The sequence below is a fragment of the Callorhinus ursinus genome, unplaced genomic scaffold, assembly GCF_003265705.2.
Source record: "Callorhinus ursinus isolate GAN/ISIS: 27379988/994484 unplaced genomic scaffold, GSC_fseal_2.0 scaffold4, whole genome shotgun sequence".
In the NCBI taxonomy this organism is placed as follows: domain Eukaryota; kingdom Metazoa; phylum Chordata; class Mammalia; order Carnivora; family Otariidae; genus Callorhinus; species Callorhinus ursinus.
Window position 1 is genome coordinate 154080794 of NW_027397066.1, and position 16926 is coordinate 154097719.

The following is a 16926-nucleotide window of genomic DNA, read 5'->3' on the forward strand; positions in this document are numbered from 1 at the left end:
TTTAAGAAGAAGAAAAAAAAAAGCTACTCTGCCTGGCCTAGATTTTTCAAGGGGTTGGCAATTTTCCACTCATGGGGTGGATCCTGCAAAGAGACAATAAAGCAGTCTTAACCATCTCCCTGTGGGTCTCTAAGCCCCCATCCCAGTCCTACGATGGAAGTGCTAGGTGGGGTCCATGGGTGAAGCAAACATGGGTCTGCCCTCAGAGAGCTTCTAGTCAGTGTGGGAGATGGGCACGTGGGCATAGAATGCCTTCTTGAGGGGGTCTATGAAGTGTCCCCTTACCTGGGAAAACGTGATCTCTCCCCTCATGAGGCGGGCACCGGAGCCATCTGGGCCTCCTCTCCTGAAAGCTTCTTTCAGAAAGCCTCTGGAAGACACAAAGGAACAACAGCATGGATGTTCAGAAGACTTCATCACAGCAGCATGTAGGGTTCAGACACTATCCCTATCCATAGACAAACTGCTGTTAGAAAGGCATTCTGCCGTGGAGGGGGAAAGGCAATGTTCAAGTTGGGAGCTTAGCCTGAAAGAGCAATCTAACCGGGACGTGAGACCATAAACTAAATGACGACCATGCTGGCAGGTGAAGCAGCTCACAGGGGACCACCTAGCAGAGACTCTTCAACTGTTAGTACTTCTGGCTTGCCACTTAAGCGACAAACTCAAGACTGGGTATGCATTCACTCCCATCTTCAGCTCATTTGCACAAGGCACTGCTCCAAAGGACTGCTTTATTAATACATATTCTTCAAAGGGAATGAAATACCTTTTTCTCGTTTTGATTCTGAACATATAGTTTCTATTTCATTGTAATTTTATTTAATTTTTAAAAAGTTTCCCATGTTATGAGCTAAATTGTACCCCCCCACCTCCAATTCATATGTCGAAGTCCTAATCCCCAGCACTTCAGAATGCGACTGTATTTGGAGACAGGGCCTTTAAAGAGGTGATTACATTAAAATGAGGTCATTAAGGTGGGCCCTGTGTAATGAGTGCCGTCCCGAGGAGGAAATCAGGACTCAGACCTGAACAGAGGGAAGACCACGTGAGGACACAGGTAGAAGGCGGCCGTCTACAAGCCAAGGAGAGAGGCCTCAGGAAAAACCAACCCTGCCGCCATCTTGATCTTGGACCTCTAGCCTCTGGAACTACTGTCGAAGCCACCCAGTCTGTGGTGCTTGGTTACGGCAGCCCTAGCCATCTAACACGCCTCAGCTCATATTCATCCCTTGTACACAGACCCAAGGAGGAGCAGACACAGAGGGAGAGAGACCAGCTCATTACCCTCTCACCTCCTTACATTAGGAAATACAAGTTTCCATTCCATTCTCTTGATAATGTCCCCCCACCCCCACCCCCGTGGTGGATCTGCTACCTTCACATGGCCAGCTGGGTGTCATCGGACAGATAAAGGGTGGTACGTATGTGGCGCGCACACACACACACACACACACCCCTCCACCCCCTTGCACCCCCCGCAGATGTTGATAATCCATCACCACATCCTATTCCCCTGAGCCTAGATGCTCACGGGCAATCCTTAATACAGTGCCCCAGGCAAATATTTACAATGCACGGGAATTGGTGAGCCAGTTAAAATTATTTACCGTTCCCAAGTAAGACAATAAATATCTCTGACCTGGGAGTTTCATTTCTGAAAACAGTCAACTCCCTTCTATCCCACTAACCGTCTTGCAGGTAACAATGACCGACTTCGCACGAAATGTGGAAAGATATATTCCTACTATAGTAGCCTTGCTCAACTTTCCAGTAACAGCAATGGCTTTGCCACACCTTTGCCACCAGTTGTTATTTATTTATTTATTTGAAAGATTTTTATCTTTAAGTAATCTCTACACCCAATGTAGGGCTCGAGCTTACAACCCTGAGATCAAGAGCCACATGTTCCATTGACTGAGCCAGCCAGGCACTGCCCTGCCAGTTGTCTTTTTTTTTTTTTTTAACAGAGTTATTAAATTGTAATTACATACCATCAAATCCATGTTTTAAGAGTATGATTCAATGATTTGTAGTAAATTTACAGTTGTGCAAACATCAGCACATGCCAGTTTTAGAACATTCATCACCTCAAAGGATCCCTCATACCTTTCTGCAGCTGACCTCCAGTTTGAAGAATCAATACACAATTCAACTCAACTATCTTGTATTGAGCACCTAGGCATGCAAGACATTGTGCTGGGTGCTGTGATATAAAAATGGAAAAGTGTGACTGCATTCTTAGGGAGCTCACAGGAGACAAGGGAGTCAACATATAAGCAAGTAACTATAACACACTGGATGAGTAGGATGGAAAGCAAAGGGAAAATTATTTTTTCTGCCTGGAGAATGGGGGCTGATAGAAGAACAGGAGCTGAGGGAAGAATCTAACTATAGAGAAAGGAGATACCAATGTATCTATAAGACAAATCAGGCAGTAATAATAATAAAGGAAGCAATTTGAAATATGAACATTGTTGGATTGGAAAACATGAATTCCAAATTTTAAGGATGGCTAATAAAAGCAGTGAACAGTGAAATGGCCATCACACAAAGTGAAATTAGTGAATAAAAAGACACGATACAGTTTTCAAGAACAAAGAGTAAAACGATGAAGCAACTGAAGTTAATGAGCAAAACGAAAAGACCTAGGGGGGCCAAATTCCTTTAATAAGCAAACAATAAGAATTCCAGAAGGATTGGGGTGCCTGGATGGCTCAGTCAGTTGAGTGTCAGACTCTTCGTATCCCCTCAGGTCATGATCTCATGGGCCGTGGAATTGAGCCCTGCATGACACTCCTTGCTCACTGGAGAGTCTGCTTGAAATATTCTCTCTCTCCCCCTCTGCCCCTCCTCCTGCACGTGCGCACGCCTGTGTGTGCGCACGCTCTCTCCTTCTCTCAAATAAATAAATCTTAAAAAAAAAAATCCACTAGGATTGATCAGAGAAGCAGTAGGAATAACAGGAGAACACTTCTCTGTACTGAAGAAAGATTTGAGTCCTTAGATCAAAAGTATACCAATTACCAAGGCAAAACTAATAACAAACAAACAAACAAACAAGACCCCCACAATAGGCATATGTGGGGGAACTATGTCAATTCCTAGAATAAGAAAGAGTAACAACCTTTTATGTAAAAACAGATTATACACAAAAGAAAAACAATTTAGAGTGACATTAGTCTTTTATCTGTAACTTTCGATGTCAGAAGATTGTGGAAAAATATTCACTAGACATTGAGATAAAAAGAAACAATGGCCCCAAAATTCTATCCCCAGACAATTTATTATACATTTTGGAAGGCAACAGAAAATCCCAGCATGTAAAACTAATGTTTACCATCACATGCATTTCCTGAAAAAAAAAAAAATTCAAGGAAGATTTCCAGTCAACTTAAAGATAGATCAAAATAGAAAGTTGAGAATAGGACAAATGTGGTTTAAAGGAAATTGGAAATGAAATTTCTCAAAATACCACTTGCCATAGCATTAGAAAAAACCAGAAATAAACCTAATGAAAGAGGTTTAAGACCTCTCTCTGGAAAACTACAAAACTAAGAGAAATTAAAGACCTCAATAGATGGAGAGATCTATATCAAGTTTATGAATGAGGAGACTTAATATGGTTTGGGCAAAAATTCTCACCAAACTGATATAAAGATTTAATTCACTCCAATCGTAATCCCAGCAGATTTTGTGTGTAAGTGTGAAAATTGACACACCGATTACAAAATTTATCTGGAAACTAAAGGACACAGAATAGCCAAACAAATCTTTAAGAATAAATATGAAGGATTTATATTACATGATTTTAAAATTTACTATAAATTAAGACAATGTAGTATTATTGCACAGACCTACATATCAACTAGGCATAATAGGGAGTCCAGAAATAGACCTCTACATATATGGTCATTTGATTTTTTCAACAAAGGCACCACTAAAATTTAATGTGGGGAAGGTTTTTTTCAATAAATGACTTTAGAGCAACTGGATATCCATAGGGGGTGGGGAGGCTTCACACCATACACAAAATTTGTTTTGAAGTGGATCATACACCTAAATGTGAAAGTTAAAACAATCTAGCTTCTAGAAGAAAGTGGGGTATCTTCATGACCTTTAAGTAAGCAATAATTTCATAAAAGGACACCAAAAGCAGGGGCGCCTGGGTGGCTCAGTCAGTTAAGCATCCGACTCTTTTTTTTTTCTTTAAAGATCTTATTTATTTATTTGAGAGAGAGAGTGTGAGAGAGAGAGCATGAGAGCAGGGTGAGGGGCAGAGGGAGAAGCAAACTCCCCGCTGAGCAGGGAGCCTGATGCAGGGCTTGATCCCAGGACCGCAGGATCATGACCTGAGCTGAAGGCAGATGCTTAACCGACTGAGCCACCCAGGTGTCCCAAGCATCCAACTCTTGATCTCAGTTCAGGTCTTGATCTTGGGGTCGTGGGTTCAAGCCCATTTGGAAAAAAAAAAAAAAAAAAGGACACAAAAAGCACTAACATAAAACAACAACAAAAAAGATAACTTAGTTGTAATAAAAATCAAGACTTTCTGTTCATCGAAGATATCACTGAGAAAGTGAATGAGTTAAGTCATATACATGGATATGCCTGCAATACATATGACAAAGGACTAGTATCAAGAATATCCCACTCCCCCTGCTTGTGTTCCCTCTCTCTCTGTGTCTCTCTCTTTCAAATAAATAAAATCTTTTTAAAACAAACAAACAAACAAACAAAAAAGAATATACAAAGAACTCCTAATATCAATAAGAGAAAGACAACCCAATTGAAAAATGGGCAAACAACTTGAACAAGAGTTTCACTCAAGAGAATTATCAAATGGCCTATAAGCATATAAAAAGAAGCCCAGTATCATTATTCATCAGGGAAATACAACTTAAAAACCACAATGAGATGCCACTATATACCCACCAGAATCACTACATTTAAACACCCTAAGAATATCAAAGACTAAAGACCATGTGGAGAAAGTGGACCTCTCTTCTACTCCTGGTAGGAGTATAATTTGATACCAGTTTAGAAAATGGCAATCTCTATTAAGCACTTTTATATCGACAGGGGGCACAAACCTTTGTGTAATAAAGTTATAAGGCACACACCTTTATGCAACAATTAAGATAGCATCAAAAAATGCAAAACGAAGGGAGTGGGGATTATATCAGGACAGCACACTGAGCATGTATCTATTTCTCTCTGCCTAAAATCCCACTGAGATCATACAAAAGCTATCCTTAACAGATTTAAAAAGAAAAACACCTTCAGTAGTTCAGAAAACCAAGAAAATGTAAATTATTGGACGAAAAGACACGAGAAAATCTTGGAAGACAGATGTAGCCTGGAACATATTAATTTAAAAAAGAGAGAAAGGAGGAAAACAAGAGCCCAAACATGTGAAAAGAAGTCCACTGTTGCTCTTGCTCCACTAAGCCCAAGAGCAGGTTCAAAGTCACTTCAATAAACTCCACAAGTAGAAAGTGGACTTGGGGGCTTCCGACAGCTGATCTGCTCTCTCCCCTTCCTTCTACCATTTCATTTATTCATTAGCAAACATTCATTGTGCACCTTCTATGTGCCAGGCACTGTTGTAGGCAATGTGAAGGAAAGATTGAACAAAGCTCTCTTTCAGGAGCTCACATTCTAGTGGGGGGAGAGGGGGGAGAAAGAATAAGCTGGTAAATTATATAGTATTTTAGTGAGAAATATTGAGAAAAATTAATCTGTAAAGGAGACAGTGTTCCAGTTATTATTGCTACATAAAACATCAACCCAAAATCCGTGGCTTAAAACAACCACAGTCATTTTATTATCTCTCAAGGTTTCTGTGGGTCAGGAGTTAGAGAAGGGCTCAGCTGGGCAGGTTCTGACTCAGGATCTCTCCTGTGTCTGCAATCAGATGGCAGCCAGAACAGGATGGGGGAAGGGGAGAGCTGAAGCAGCTGGGGACTGACCAGGCATGTCTTTCTCTCCCAAATAGTCTCAGGGCCTCTCCATGTGGTCTTTCCAGGTCAGTTGGCATTAAAAAGAAAACCACATCTCAAAATGGAGTCACTTATGTTAAGGCCCCACATCAGTTAAGACTTCACACTTAACTAACTGCAGTTTCAAACCCCCCCTCCACTGCCCCGCCCTCACCACGTAATCTTTAACAGGGCAAACTGGAATTTCCTGGCCAACACTAGGAAGTAAGCCCCTGATAGACCACTTCCATTCCCCTTAGGAGGGTGAGTTGTCGGAAAAAATGCATTCCTTGCTAGTAAATTCCCCTTTTCTGCCCCCTTTACCTTTAAAAACCTACTTTGGACAGCTCTTCTACTTAGTAGATGGAATGCTGCCTGACTTATGAATCATTTAATAAAGCCAATTAGATCTTCAAATTTACTTGGTTGAATTTAGGGTTTTTTTTAAGCACTAGTTGGGGATTTCTCCCAGCATGGAAGCCTCAGGGCAGTCAGACTGCTTATCCAGTGGCTGAAGGCTTCAAGAGTGATATTTCAGTGAGCAAAGAGAAAGCTGCAACACATTTATAACCGAAACTCAAAATCACAGGGCAGGGTATCACTTCTGCCATACTCTGTTGGTCATAAAAGTCCACCCCACTTCTAGCAGAGGGAGTAAGGAGTGCACCTCAATGGGAAGTGTCAGAATCACAGGTAAAAAGTGCACATGGGTGGGAGATACTGCTGCGGCCGTCTTTAGAAAATATAACGTTAGGGGTAGAAGGTCATCTCTCTTAATTAACAACTAAAATACAATTATTCCAATCACTTTATTTTTAAAGATGGGGCTGGGAGAGCTTAACTGGCTAGTCCCAAGTCACACGGCTAGTGGTGGGGAGGCCATTACATAATGGCTTCCATTCCAGATTTAAATATTCTACTGTATGGAGACTGTAGAAGACTCAGAGCCCTATGAGTATAGTTACATACAATTTAAATTTAAAATTCTGATTCCAATTTTTTTTAAAGATTTTATCTATGAGAGAGAGAGCGTGCGCGTATGTGCGCACACGCGGGAGGGGGGGCAGAGGGAGAAGCAGACTCCCCGCTCGGCAGGGAGCCCGACGTGGGACTCAATCCTGGGACTCCAGGGTCATGACCTGAGCCGAAGGCAGAGGCCTAACTGACTGAGCCACCCAGACGCCCCTAATGATTCCCATTTTTAATAACATTGGAAATTCAGCAATCATCCTCTTTGTTTCAGTAAAATACACATAACATAAGATTGACCATTTTAACCATTTTTAAGTGTACAGTTCAGTGCCATTAAGTACATTCCCATTGTTGTGCCACCACCACGGCCATCCATCTCCAGAACCTCTTCATCTTCCCATCTTTGCAAAACTCTGTGCCATTAAACAATAATTCCCCATTTCCCTTCCCGGCAATCATTTTAAACCAGATTATATTTTATATATGTTCTCACCTCCTCAATCTTCCACAAAATATCAACTATATAGGAAATTTAATCTTATACCATTAACTACGAGAATCTTTGTTAGTGGTTTTCATACAATGGAACCCTTGAAACCTCCCACTATGTCTAGAATTCATTTGCTGTCCCCCAAAGGGATTCTTCTTCACGTGCTGAAAACACACATCCATAGCTAATAATGAATGAGTCAGAGCAGCTGGAAGCAGATGTGTCCCATGATAAAACTGGAGTGGAAGTGATCCACCTGCCTGGGGAAAGTTCCGGTGTGAGTGAGCACCAGGACAGCTAAGCTGGCCTGGGCATGGCAGCGTGGGGTGTACTGCAGTTGAGTTCCGATGCTAACTACGCAGAGTTTGCACAGACCCCACAGGTTGAGGGCAAGTCCTACACAGAATGAGCTCACTTCAGATACCAGCCACAAGTCTCGGGGAGGGGGGTCTCCAGTCCACCCATACTTCTGACCTACTGGATATAAATTTGGAGGTTCCCACAACCCTCTAGGTCTGATAATTCACTAGAACAACTCAAAGAATTCAGAAAAGTGCTATACTTACTATGATCACAGTTTTATTTTATTTTTTTAAAGATTTTATTTTCAAGTAATCTCCACACCCAACGTGGGGTTTGAACTCACAACCCTGAGATCAAGAGTCACACACTCTACCGACTGGGCCAGCCAGGTGCCCCTGCAGTTTTATTTGAAAGACACATGAGACAAGTTCTGGGAGGGCATGCGGAACATCTGTGCCCTCTCCCTGTGAAATCAGAGCATGTCACCCTCCAGGCAAATCAGCGTTCACTAAATAGGAAGCTCCAGTGAGCTAGAGTGTGCAGAGATTTTATTAGGGTTTCATTATGTGGGCACGGTTGAGTAAATCATTGGCTATCTGATTCAACTCAATTCTCTGCTTCCTCCCTAGAGGTCTGGCTGGCCCAAAGTCCCAAACCTCTAATCACTCAGTTGGCCTTGCTGGTGACCAGTCCCAATCATGAAGATTAGTAAGCGCCCCCATGAGCCATCTCACTGTAACAATGGCATTCCTCTCCCTCAGGAAATCCCAACGGTCTTTAGAAGCTCTGTGCTAGGGGCGCCTGGGTGGCTCAGTCGTTACATGTCTGCCTTCGACTCAGGTCATGATCCCAGCGTCCTGGGATAGAGTCCCGCATGGGGAGCCTGCTTCTCCCTCTCCAGCTCCCCCCTTCTTGTGTTCCCTCTCTCACAGTTTCTCTCTGTCAAATAAATAAATAAAATCTTAAAAAAAAAAAAAAAGAAGCTCTGTGCTAGGACAAACAGCAGACAAATTCTTCATTACACAAAAAATAAAGATACCAATAATTATGCATGCTGACAGAAAAGGTTGTGTTAATAGACTAAGTTACTGTCTATGCACATTAAAAAATCATAGGTAATCGTAAAGAAACTAGAAACAAAATGTACCCATACAAAGACGAGAAATGTTTCCCCAAGAGAAAACCGGAGAAAAAGAAAACTTGATCAATACAACTATAGACAGGAAAAAGAAGAGGAATAAAAGGGGCACCTGGTGGCTCAGACGGTTAAGCATCTGCCTTCAGCTCAAGAGTCCTGGGATCGAGCCCCACGTCAGGCTCCCTGCTCAGCAGAGAATCTGCTTCTCCCTCTGCCTCTCCTCTCCACTTGTGCCCCCCACCCCAAATAAATAAATAAAATCTTAAAAAAAAAAAAAGAAGAGGAATAAAAGAAGGAACACAAAACACAAAACATCATGGTAGGAATCAAGAGTTCAGAGAAATTAAGAAGAAAATGACAAACAATCCAGTACCAAACCAGGCACCATCCTGTTGTGGAATACCATGGAGCGGTTAAAAAAGGAAAGGTAGATATATAAATAGACAGAGACACAGGAAGATGTCCCATTGTTAAGTGAAGTAAAATAATTAAAATGAAGTAAATGAAGTAAAAAAAAATTAAGACCTAGAATAGCATGTGTACTATGATCCTATTGTTTTTTTTTAAATCTATCTTTCAAACTACCTACCTACCAAACTGTGCATAAACGTGCCTGCAAATTCCTATAAGCAGGTGACAGAATGACAATCCCTTATCTGAAGCCTCAGAACCAAATGAGTTTCAAAAGTCAGGCTTGTTCAGACCGTAAAGGTAAAGGGGGACTATACCAGATAGTCAGTAACACCTCCAGGAGGGTCTGGGGCAGCCCTCTTAATCAAACCCATTCGTATTTCTCTCGGGAAATGCGTGACTCCTCACCGTAGTGGGACAGATAAAGATGACAAATAGCCCCACACTTGTTCAGATCATGTTTACTACCCAAATGAGGTCAAGTCAGATTTTGTGGTGAAATGAAGTCAGGTCAGGTTTTGCTATAAAGAATTATGGGGAGGGGGAACCTAAAATACCCCTTGGTTCTGGATCAACCAGGATTATATGTGGGGTGGCGAGAGGAAGAAGGAAGGGTGAAGAGGGTCTGACATTCCTATTCCACATTATTCTGTTAGTTTGAATATTTTCATAGTAAGAATGGATTTGTGTCTTAGTTGTGGAATTAAAACCCATGTGTAAAAAAAAAAAAAAAAAAAGATGGCTTCAGAGATGATATAAAATCCCAGAGGTGGTAAATAAGAGGCAAAAGGCCACTACAAATCTGGGGACTGCCCCAGGAGCTCCTGGAAGCATCCAGTAAATACTTCCTGAAATAGTACACACGACATGGATAAGAAGTCCTGATTCTCAGATACTCTTCCTGTATTTGCTGACCGCGTGTCTGTCTCCCTACGAAAACATTTACTGAGCTTTGCATAGGACAAGCACCTGAGGTTCTAGAGCACACATTTTTTGATAGAACTGACGCTCTGCCTATCCCTGTTGTTCGGTCCAGTGGCCCCGGGCACACCTTCCACAGTGAGGCTGTGTGAGAAGGTATTAAACGAAGCACACAACTGTCTACACCCTGCTACCCTCACAGCTTCAGCACCAGGCTCACAGGCTTCCTCTGTCCTCCCCGGCTGGGCCCCTACCTAGGTTCTTCACCTTCATGTCACATTACGGAGCCGGCCCCCTGCTTCTGTCTCACGACGCTCCTCCTCTCTGGCCACACTGGGATAGTCAGTGTTCTAGTGCGCACTCCATGCTCTCCAACCCCAAGCCTTTGCTCATGCTGCTCCCTTCACCTGGAATGTTCTCCCTTCACATCTCTTCCCACCAATCTCTTAACCATCTTCTCAGGCTCTGCCTCCATTAAAGCTTTTCTGGTTCTCCCATCAGCCCTAATCCCTCCCTCCTTTGAGCCACCTAAGAACTTTGTTCCTTTTATGACACTGCCTTCACCTTGAACTCTGGCTATCTGTGGATGCCTGAATTCACATACCAGATGCCAAGCCTGGTGAAAATGCCCCGTGCAAGGCAGGCCCTTCAGGGTCACCTGCTGAACCAACACCTTCACAGTTCGTTCACAGACTCCAAAGGCTAACAAGGTCAAGGTCTTGGAATCAGCCAGCTTTACTATGACCCCGTTTTATGGCTGCTGGGAACAATCCTAACCATGGTCATGGAGGGAGTGCATCGTCTGTGCAACACTAGATAAACAGAGTGTGCCCAGTGCATCTCGTGCATACGCACGGGACTTATATAAAGAAAGAAATGTGTTGGAATACAGCTGCCCATCCACCTTACATGTTACCTAATGTAACCCTCACAAAAATGTCTAGGGGAAGGCATTTTCCTATTTTAAAACGAAGACTACGGTTTTAGATGAGTTGGCTAAGACTGAAACGGATTAAGCGAGGTTACCCAGCAGTCAGTGTTAGGACTGAGATTTTTAATCTGGGTCTGACTCAGAGACCAGTGCTCTTTTAATTACCCCACATTTGCAAACTTGTATACTTGTGACTTTTATTCTTACAGTCACGTTCCCCCCCACATTGATGAGGTCACAGGCACAATTACACCTCTTTCCCAGAACAGTAATAGCCAAGGGAGGTGGGAAGTCTCAATGAATCAGAGAGGAAATAATCCTAAACTGGGAGTAAAAAAAAAAACTGGTTCCATAGCTCCCATAATTACTATGTGAATTTCAAGTTAATCTCCTGCTAGGCTTCAGTTTCTGTATCCGTAAAAGTTAAGGGTGGCTCTAGATTCTGAGACGCCTTTTGGCTCGGCATGCTTGCAGACACCAGTCTTTTATAATATATAGTATAATAGGTTAGACAGCCTGTTGGCCTTTGGTATCACAAGAATTCTAGAATGGGGCATGTGCTGTATTGGTTTGATGTGATTTGAAATCCACTTGTTCTTGACAAAGGCTAATAAAGTAAAGCTGTTGTTAGAAGTAGTTGTTTTGCTGGAAGAGTGAGGTAAACTGTACTGTAACAGCACGTCAATATCTGGTCATCTGCTCCTTCGCCCCTGATACTCAGTAGCTCAATTGCTGAGGGCCTCTCTGGGTGTCTATCAATAAAAACATGGAGCAGCAATACCGAAAGTTTGAGAACACCATCCAATGGGTGAGGGGACTCGGCCCATTAAAACAGCACTCTGAAGCCCTTGGGGCAAGTAGCTTTTGCTTCAGTAAAGGCGACTCTACTCTTTCCAGAGCAGCCACCAGCTGGGGAATAAAGAGTACACTTCAGGGGCGCCTGGGTGGCTCAGTCGTTAAGCGTCTGCCTTCGGCTCAGGTCATGATCCCAGGACCCTGGGATCGAGCCCCGGTCAGGTTCCCCGCTCAGCGGGGAGTCTGCTTCTCCCTCTCCCACTGCCCCTCCCCCCCCAAGCTCGTGTGCTCTCTCTCTCACTCTCAAATAAATAAATAAAATCTTTAAAAAAAATAAGTGAAAGTACATCTCAACTGAATTTGGGCTTTATTTCTTTCAGATCCCCCTTGACTGGAACAATAATGGGATTAATCTACCATTGTTTGGGAGTATGTTGTGTATTGGTTTATGAAGGGGCATTATCCTGTATGCTACAGGCTTGTGAAATACCCCTAGTGAATCTGGGTTAAAGAAATTGCTGCCAAAAGAAACAGTCTCTGAGCATTAATTTGCCATGAAACAAAACAAGACCAAACTCTCAAAGCTTCCACCCTGCTCCTTATCCTTGCCAGTAGTTTAGAATTTAGTCTTCCTTGGGTGTTGCCAGGGTGATCTATCTATCTTTCTTTCTTAAATCTTTTTTATTTATTTGAGAGAGAGAGAGAGTAAGAGAGCACATGAGAGGGGGGAGGGTCAGAGGGAGAAGCAGACTCCCCGCTGCGCAGGGAGCCCAATGCGGGACTCGATCCAGAATCAAAACCTGAGCCAAAGGCAGTCGCTTAACCAACTGAGCCACCCAGGCGCCCCTGTTTCTTAATTTTTTTTAATTATTTATTTGTTAGAGAGAGAGAGAGGCAGAGATGGCGAGCGCACAAGTGGGGGGAGGGGCAGAGGGACAGGGAGAAGCAGACTCCCCAATGAGCAGGGAGCTCCCTGCGGGGCTTGATCCCAGGACCTGAGCCAATGGAAGGCAGACGCTTAACCAAGTGAGCCACCCTGGCGCTCCCTTCTTAACTTTGTAAACAAATATGCTTTCCTTCCTTCTGACTATAGAAGAAACATATGTTCATAAGCAGATAAACTGGAAAATGCAAAAAAGTAGAAAAATGAAGACAATCATTCATAATCTCATCTGGGATTAATAATCCCAAACACATTCTGGGATATTTCTTCCATACATTTTTCTACATGTAGCTCCCCCCCCCCCCCGCCCCATAATTGAAACCATGTTGTATAAATTGTTTTACATTCTGGTGGGTTTGTTTTTTTTCAAATATCATTAACAGGTCTTTCCCGATCTGAAAATTCATCCTGTTTCCTGGTTTACTGGTGACGCTTCCTAGTTCATTTCTCAGTGATTAGGCTTTGGGGCTGTTTCTCTAGTTTGCTATTATAGTTAAGTAAACCCGCAAGGCACAGAACTTTTTTTTCTTTTCCCAACTTCAGCGCGGCTTTAAAGACCCATTCCATTACACAGAATTAAGGGGCAGCAGCGCGGAGAGCAATTCCTCTCACTTTAGGAAAAGAATCCAATATAGAGGGCAATTTTGGAGTCTTTAGAGACATCTAATTACTTAGCATTTAGAAAGACAATGGGTCTAGTCGCATACATGGGTATTTTTAGGGCCGGGTAATTGTTTTAACCTTCGCAGGGCTCTCACCCTACAGCAATGTGAAGTGCCCAGAGGCAGCTTCTCAGCGGGGGCGGCCGCCCCCCTGCGGCGCCGACTCTCCCGCTCCGACCCCGGCGCCGGCTCCCTTACCTGGGCAGCGCCGACTCCTCCGTGCGGTCCAACGCGCCGGCCACCGAGGGCAGCGCCAGGACCCCGTCCAGGTCGAACACGGCCGCACGCAGCGCCATGGCGGCCCACCGAGGCAGACAGCGCCCGGAGCTGCACGGAGGCGGGGAGCTGGCTTGGAGCGGCTGGCCGCCGGGCCTCGCCTCGCACTGGTCCACCCGGGCCCCGCCCCGCCCCGCCCCGCCCCCTGGCCTGGTCCCGCAGGGGTGGCGACCGACGGGGTGAGCCCGGGCTCTATCTCCACCGCCTCCAGGCATCGAGTTCCCGGGCTCGAGTCCCGTGATGGCTGACCGCTTCACACGAATTTGCCAGACTTTCACTGGTCGGGGGCAGGCCTCAGAGAAGGGGTCTGAGAAAGAGCCAGGGGCCACAGACCCTTTAAAGTATATGTGTGTGTGTGTGTGTGTGTGTGTGTGTGTGTGTGTGTGTGTGCGCTTCATTCAGTGTTTGGATCCTTCCATGTTCCTTTCCATTGGCATATCCACTAAACTAATAGCTTTGTTGCCCCTCCTTTTGGTGCATATATTTACGGATGCCTCACTATCCTGACCACGCTCCCCTCATCACACACTTATCTGTCGAGGCAAAATGTGTTTCAAGAATAAAATATGCTCCAGGGCACCTGGGTGGCTCAGATGGTTAAGCGTCTGCCTTCGGCTCAGGTCATGATCCCGGAGTCCCGGGATCGAGTCCCGCATCGGGCTCCCTACTCAGCGGGGAGCCTGCTTCTCCCTCTGCTTCTCTCTCTCTCTTTCTCTCTCTCTGTCTCTCATGAATAAATAAATAAAATCTTAAAAAAAAAAAAGAATAAAATATGCTCCAGATACCGTATGCCAACTCAGAATACATCTACACCAATCTCTTTTTGGGATGAGGCTTAGAAGTAAAGTTGGAGTACTTATTACCTCTTGGAACATTCTCCTTGTACTAATGCTGCCTAAAAATGTTCCAGCTTTGTTTTAAATCACAGATTCCACACTATTGGCTCCTTTTTTTCTGGACTTTGCTTAAGAGTGTCTGAGTTGTACTTGCCTGAGGATTGCTGGACTCCTCATGCCTGTAGTGTAGCTCTGTGAATTAAAACATGCTTTGGGCCCAGTGTCCCAGCTTGCCAGGAGCATGCCTCAAGACACAAACACCGGAGACCTCTCTGTTGAATGTGTCATCTCTGAATTTATCCAAGATATTCTGCCCCATTTAGCTGGAAGAATGTTGTGAAAGATCATCAGATACCTTACTGAAATCAAGAGGTATTCATCTACAACATTCTTTGTATCTACCAATTATCAATCTGTGGAAGAAGAAAAATGAGTCCACTTTGGGTGTTTTGCTCTGGTGAACTTTGACCATGCTTACGTCTCTTGCCTTATAACCTCATCTGGGATCTGTCTGAGGCTGTTATTAGTGCTTTCTGAAATCCACCCCTACAAAGTAGGAAGTAGGAAGTATGTAGTCAACAATGCCAAATTTAGCAGAGGGAACTGGAAAAAGCCATTCGATTTTGGATTTGGATGACACTGGGTGACCTCCTTCAGAACACTTTTAGTGGTTTTGGAGATAGGAGCTGGATTACCTGGGTTTGAGAGAGGTAAAGAAGTGACTACAACAATCTCTCATGAAGTTGGTGATCTCAAAAGCAAAACTGAGCCTTAAAAAAATAATAATTAAATAAACAAATTGTAACATGGCTTGTAGAGTATGAACCCTCTTAAATTAAATCTCCAACTTAGACTTTCCTTTGGTCTCCAAACTTGCATATCCAACCTCCTACTCCACATCTCTTGAATGTCCAACAGGTATCTCGAATTTATCATGACCAAAACAGAACTCTTGCTGCATTCCCACCTCTCAAACCTGTTCTCCCCAGTACGTTCCTAGTCTTACTCAATGGCACCCCCATTCACTTAATTACTTAGCCCAAAGAACTTGGAGTCGCCTCTGGATTCCCCGTTCCCCTTTAAGCTGTGTGCTCTTGAACTCAGTCCCAGTGATGTCCGGATGATTAGGGCAAAGGTAATAGCTTCAGGTTCAGTGGTGTTTTTTGGCAGTCTTTCTTAAAGGCTCACCCGGGAGCTGACTTCTCCACTACTTTCAAAGGTTTTGTAGGTTCCTAATATCCCGTATTAAAGCTCTCTCTATTTAATAACTAGAGTGATTTCTGCTGCCTCACAGGTGTACCATTTAGGAATACATATCCATATATGTTTGTAAACATAACAAAGCAAAGAGGAAGGACACATTAACAGAATTGGATTTTATAAATCCCCCTTTTGAGAAGGAAAGTAAGAAACACAGAACACGAGACCCCATTTTAAGATGGGGATCATTGCGGGTTAAGAGGAAACTATGAAGCTCTTACAGGGACCTTTGTTTATTCAGGAGCGTTTACGCTGATAAAGTGATCTGGTCTGGAATATTTTGTAATACCTTATGAGTTGCAGAACTTCCTGGCTGAACTGCTTAGCCAAGGTTTAGTGGTCTCAATCCTTTTACTGTGCTCTGCTCTTTCTCATGGGTCACACTTCCCCTAGGTTTTCTGCCAGCCAACATAGAGGAAGGTAAGAGCTCACTCAGCTGGGCTCTGGAAACAGGGTATCTTTTTAAAATGTAAATCACAACCCTTTTGTCTGCTAATTTTAATATTTATAAAATGCATTTGAGGTGATAGCATGAAATCATAAAAACATGACGAATGTGGTAGTGCAAATGCAGAAGTTACACCTCATGCTAATCACTAGATTCACAATGAACTTACAGTAAACTTATATCTGGTTTTGTTTTGGATTTCCTGCCACCGCACCCTTTCCCACCACCTGCTAGACCTTGGTTTTCCAACCCTATTTTAACACTCTATTTAATTCCTGCTGGTTGAGAAAGGATCTCACACTGCTGCTGCTCCTACTGTAGGTGTTTGAATCAAGCTAAATTAAAGTTGTCTCTGGTAGTTTTCTGAACCCACATTCCACCTGATGCTTTGTCTTTCTTTAGTGCAGCAAATGAATTTCTTTAATTCATTCAGAAAATTATGTATTAAGCATTTTCTGGGCACTTGGGATTCATTGGAAAATACAACAGACAAAATTAGGGACTAAGAAGCTTCCATTGTAGTGGAATGATGAATTCAAGGAATTTCTAGTTGCTTCTG

The 16926-nt window shown here is 43.5% G+C and overlaps 1 protein-coding gene across 4 annotated transcripts in view; it reads right to left on the reverse strand.

Moving 5' to 3' along the window:
* The window catches only part of EPHX2 (epoxide hydrolase 2), a 66933-nt gene extending 53021 nt beyond the window's left edge, over positions 1–13912 (reverse strand). Inside the window, exons 1-2 of one of the 4 annotated variants that reach the window (XM_073892564.1) lie at positions 13746–13910; positions 286–370 (exon numbers count right to left, since the gene is read on the reverse strand). In XM_073892564.1, the coding sequence (XP_073748665.1) occupies positions 286–370; positions 13746–13843 (183 nt within the window). In that variant the 5' untranslated portion in view covers positions 13844–13910. Of the gene's footprint in view, positions 1–285; positions 371–13745 lie in introns of all 4 variants that reach the window. The other 3 variants (XM_025873789.2, XM_073892565.1, XM_073892566.1) reach the window with 3 other exon arrangements.
* Positions 13913–16926: the final 3014 nt, after the last annotated feature.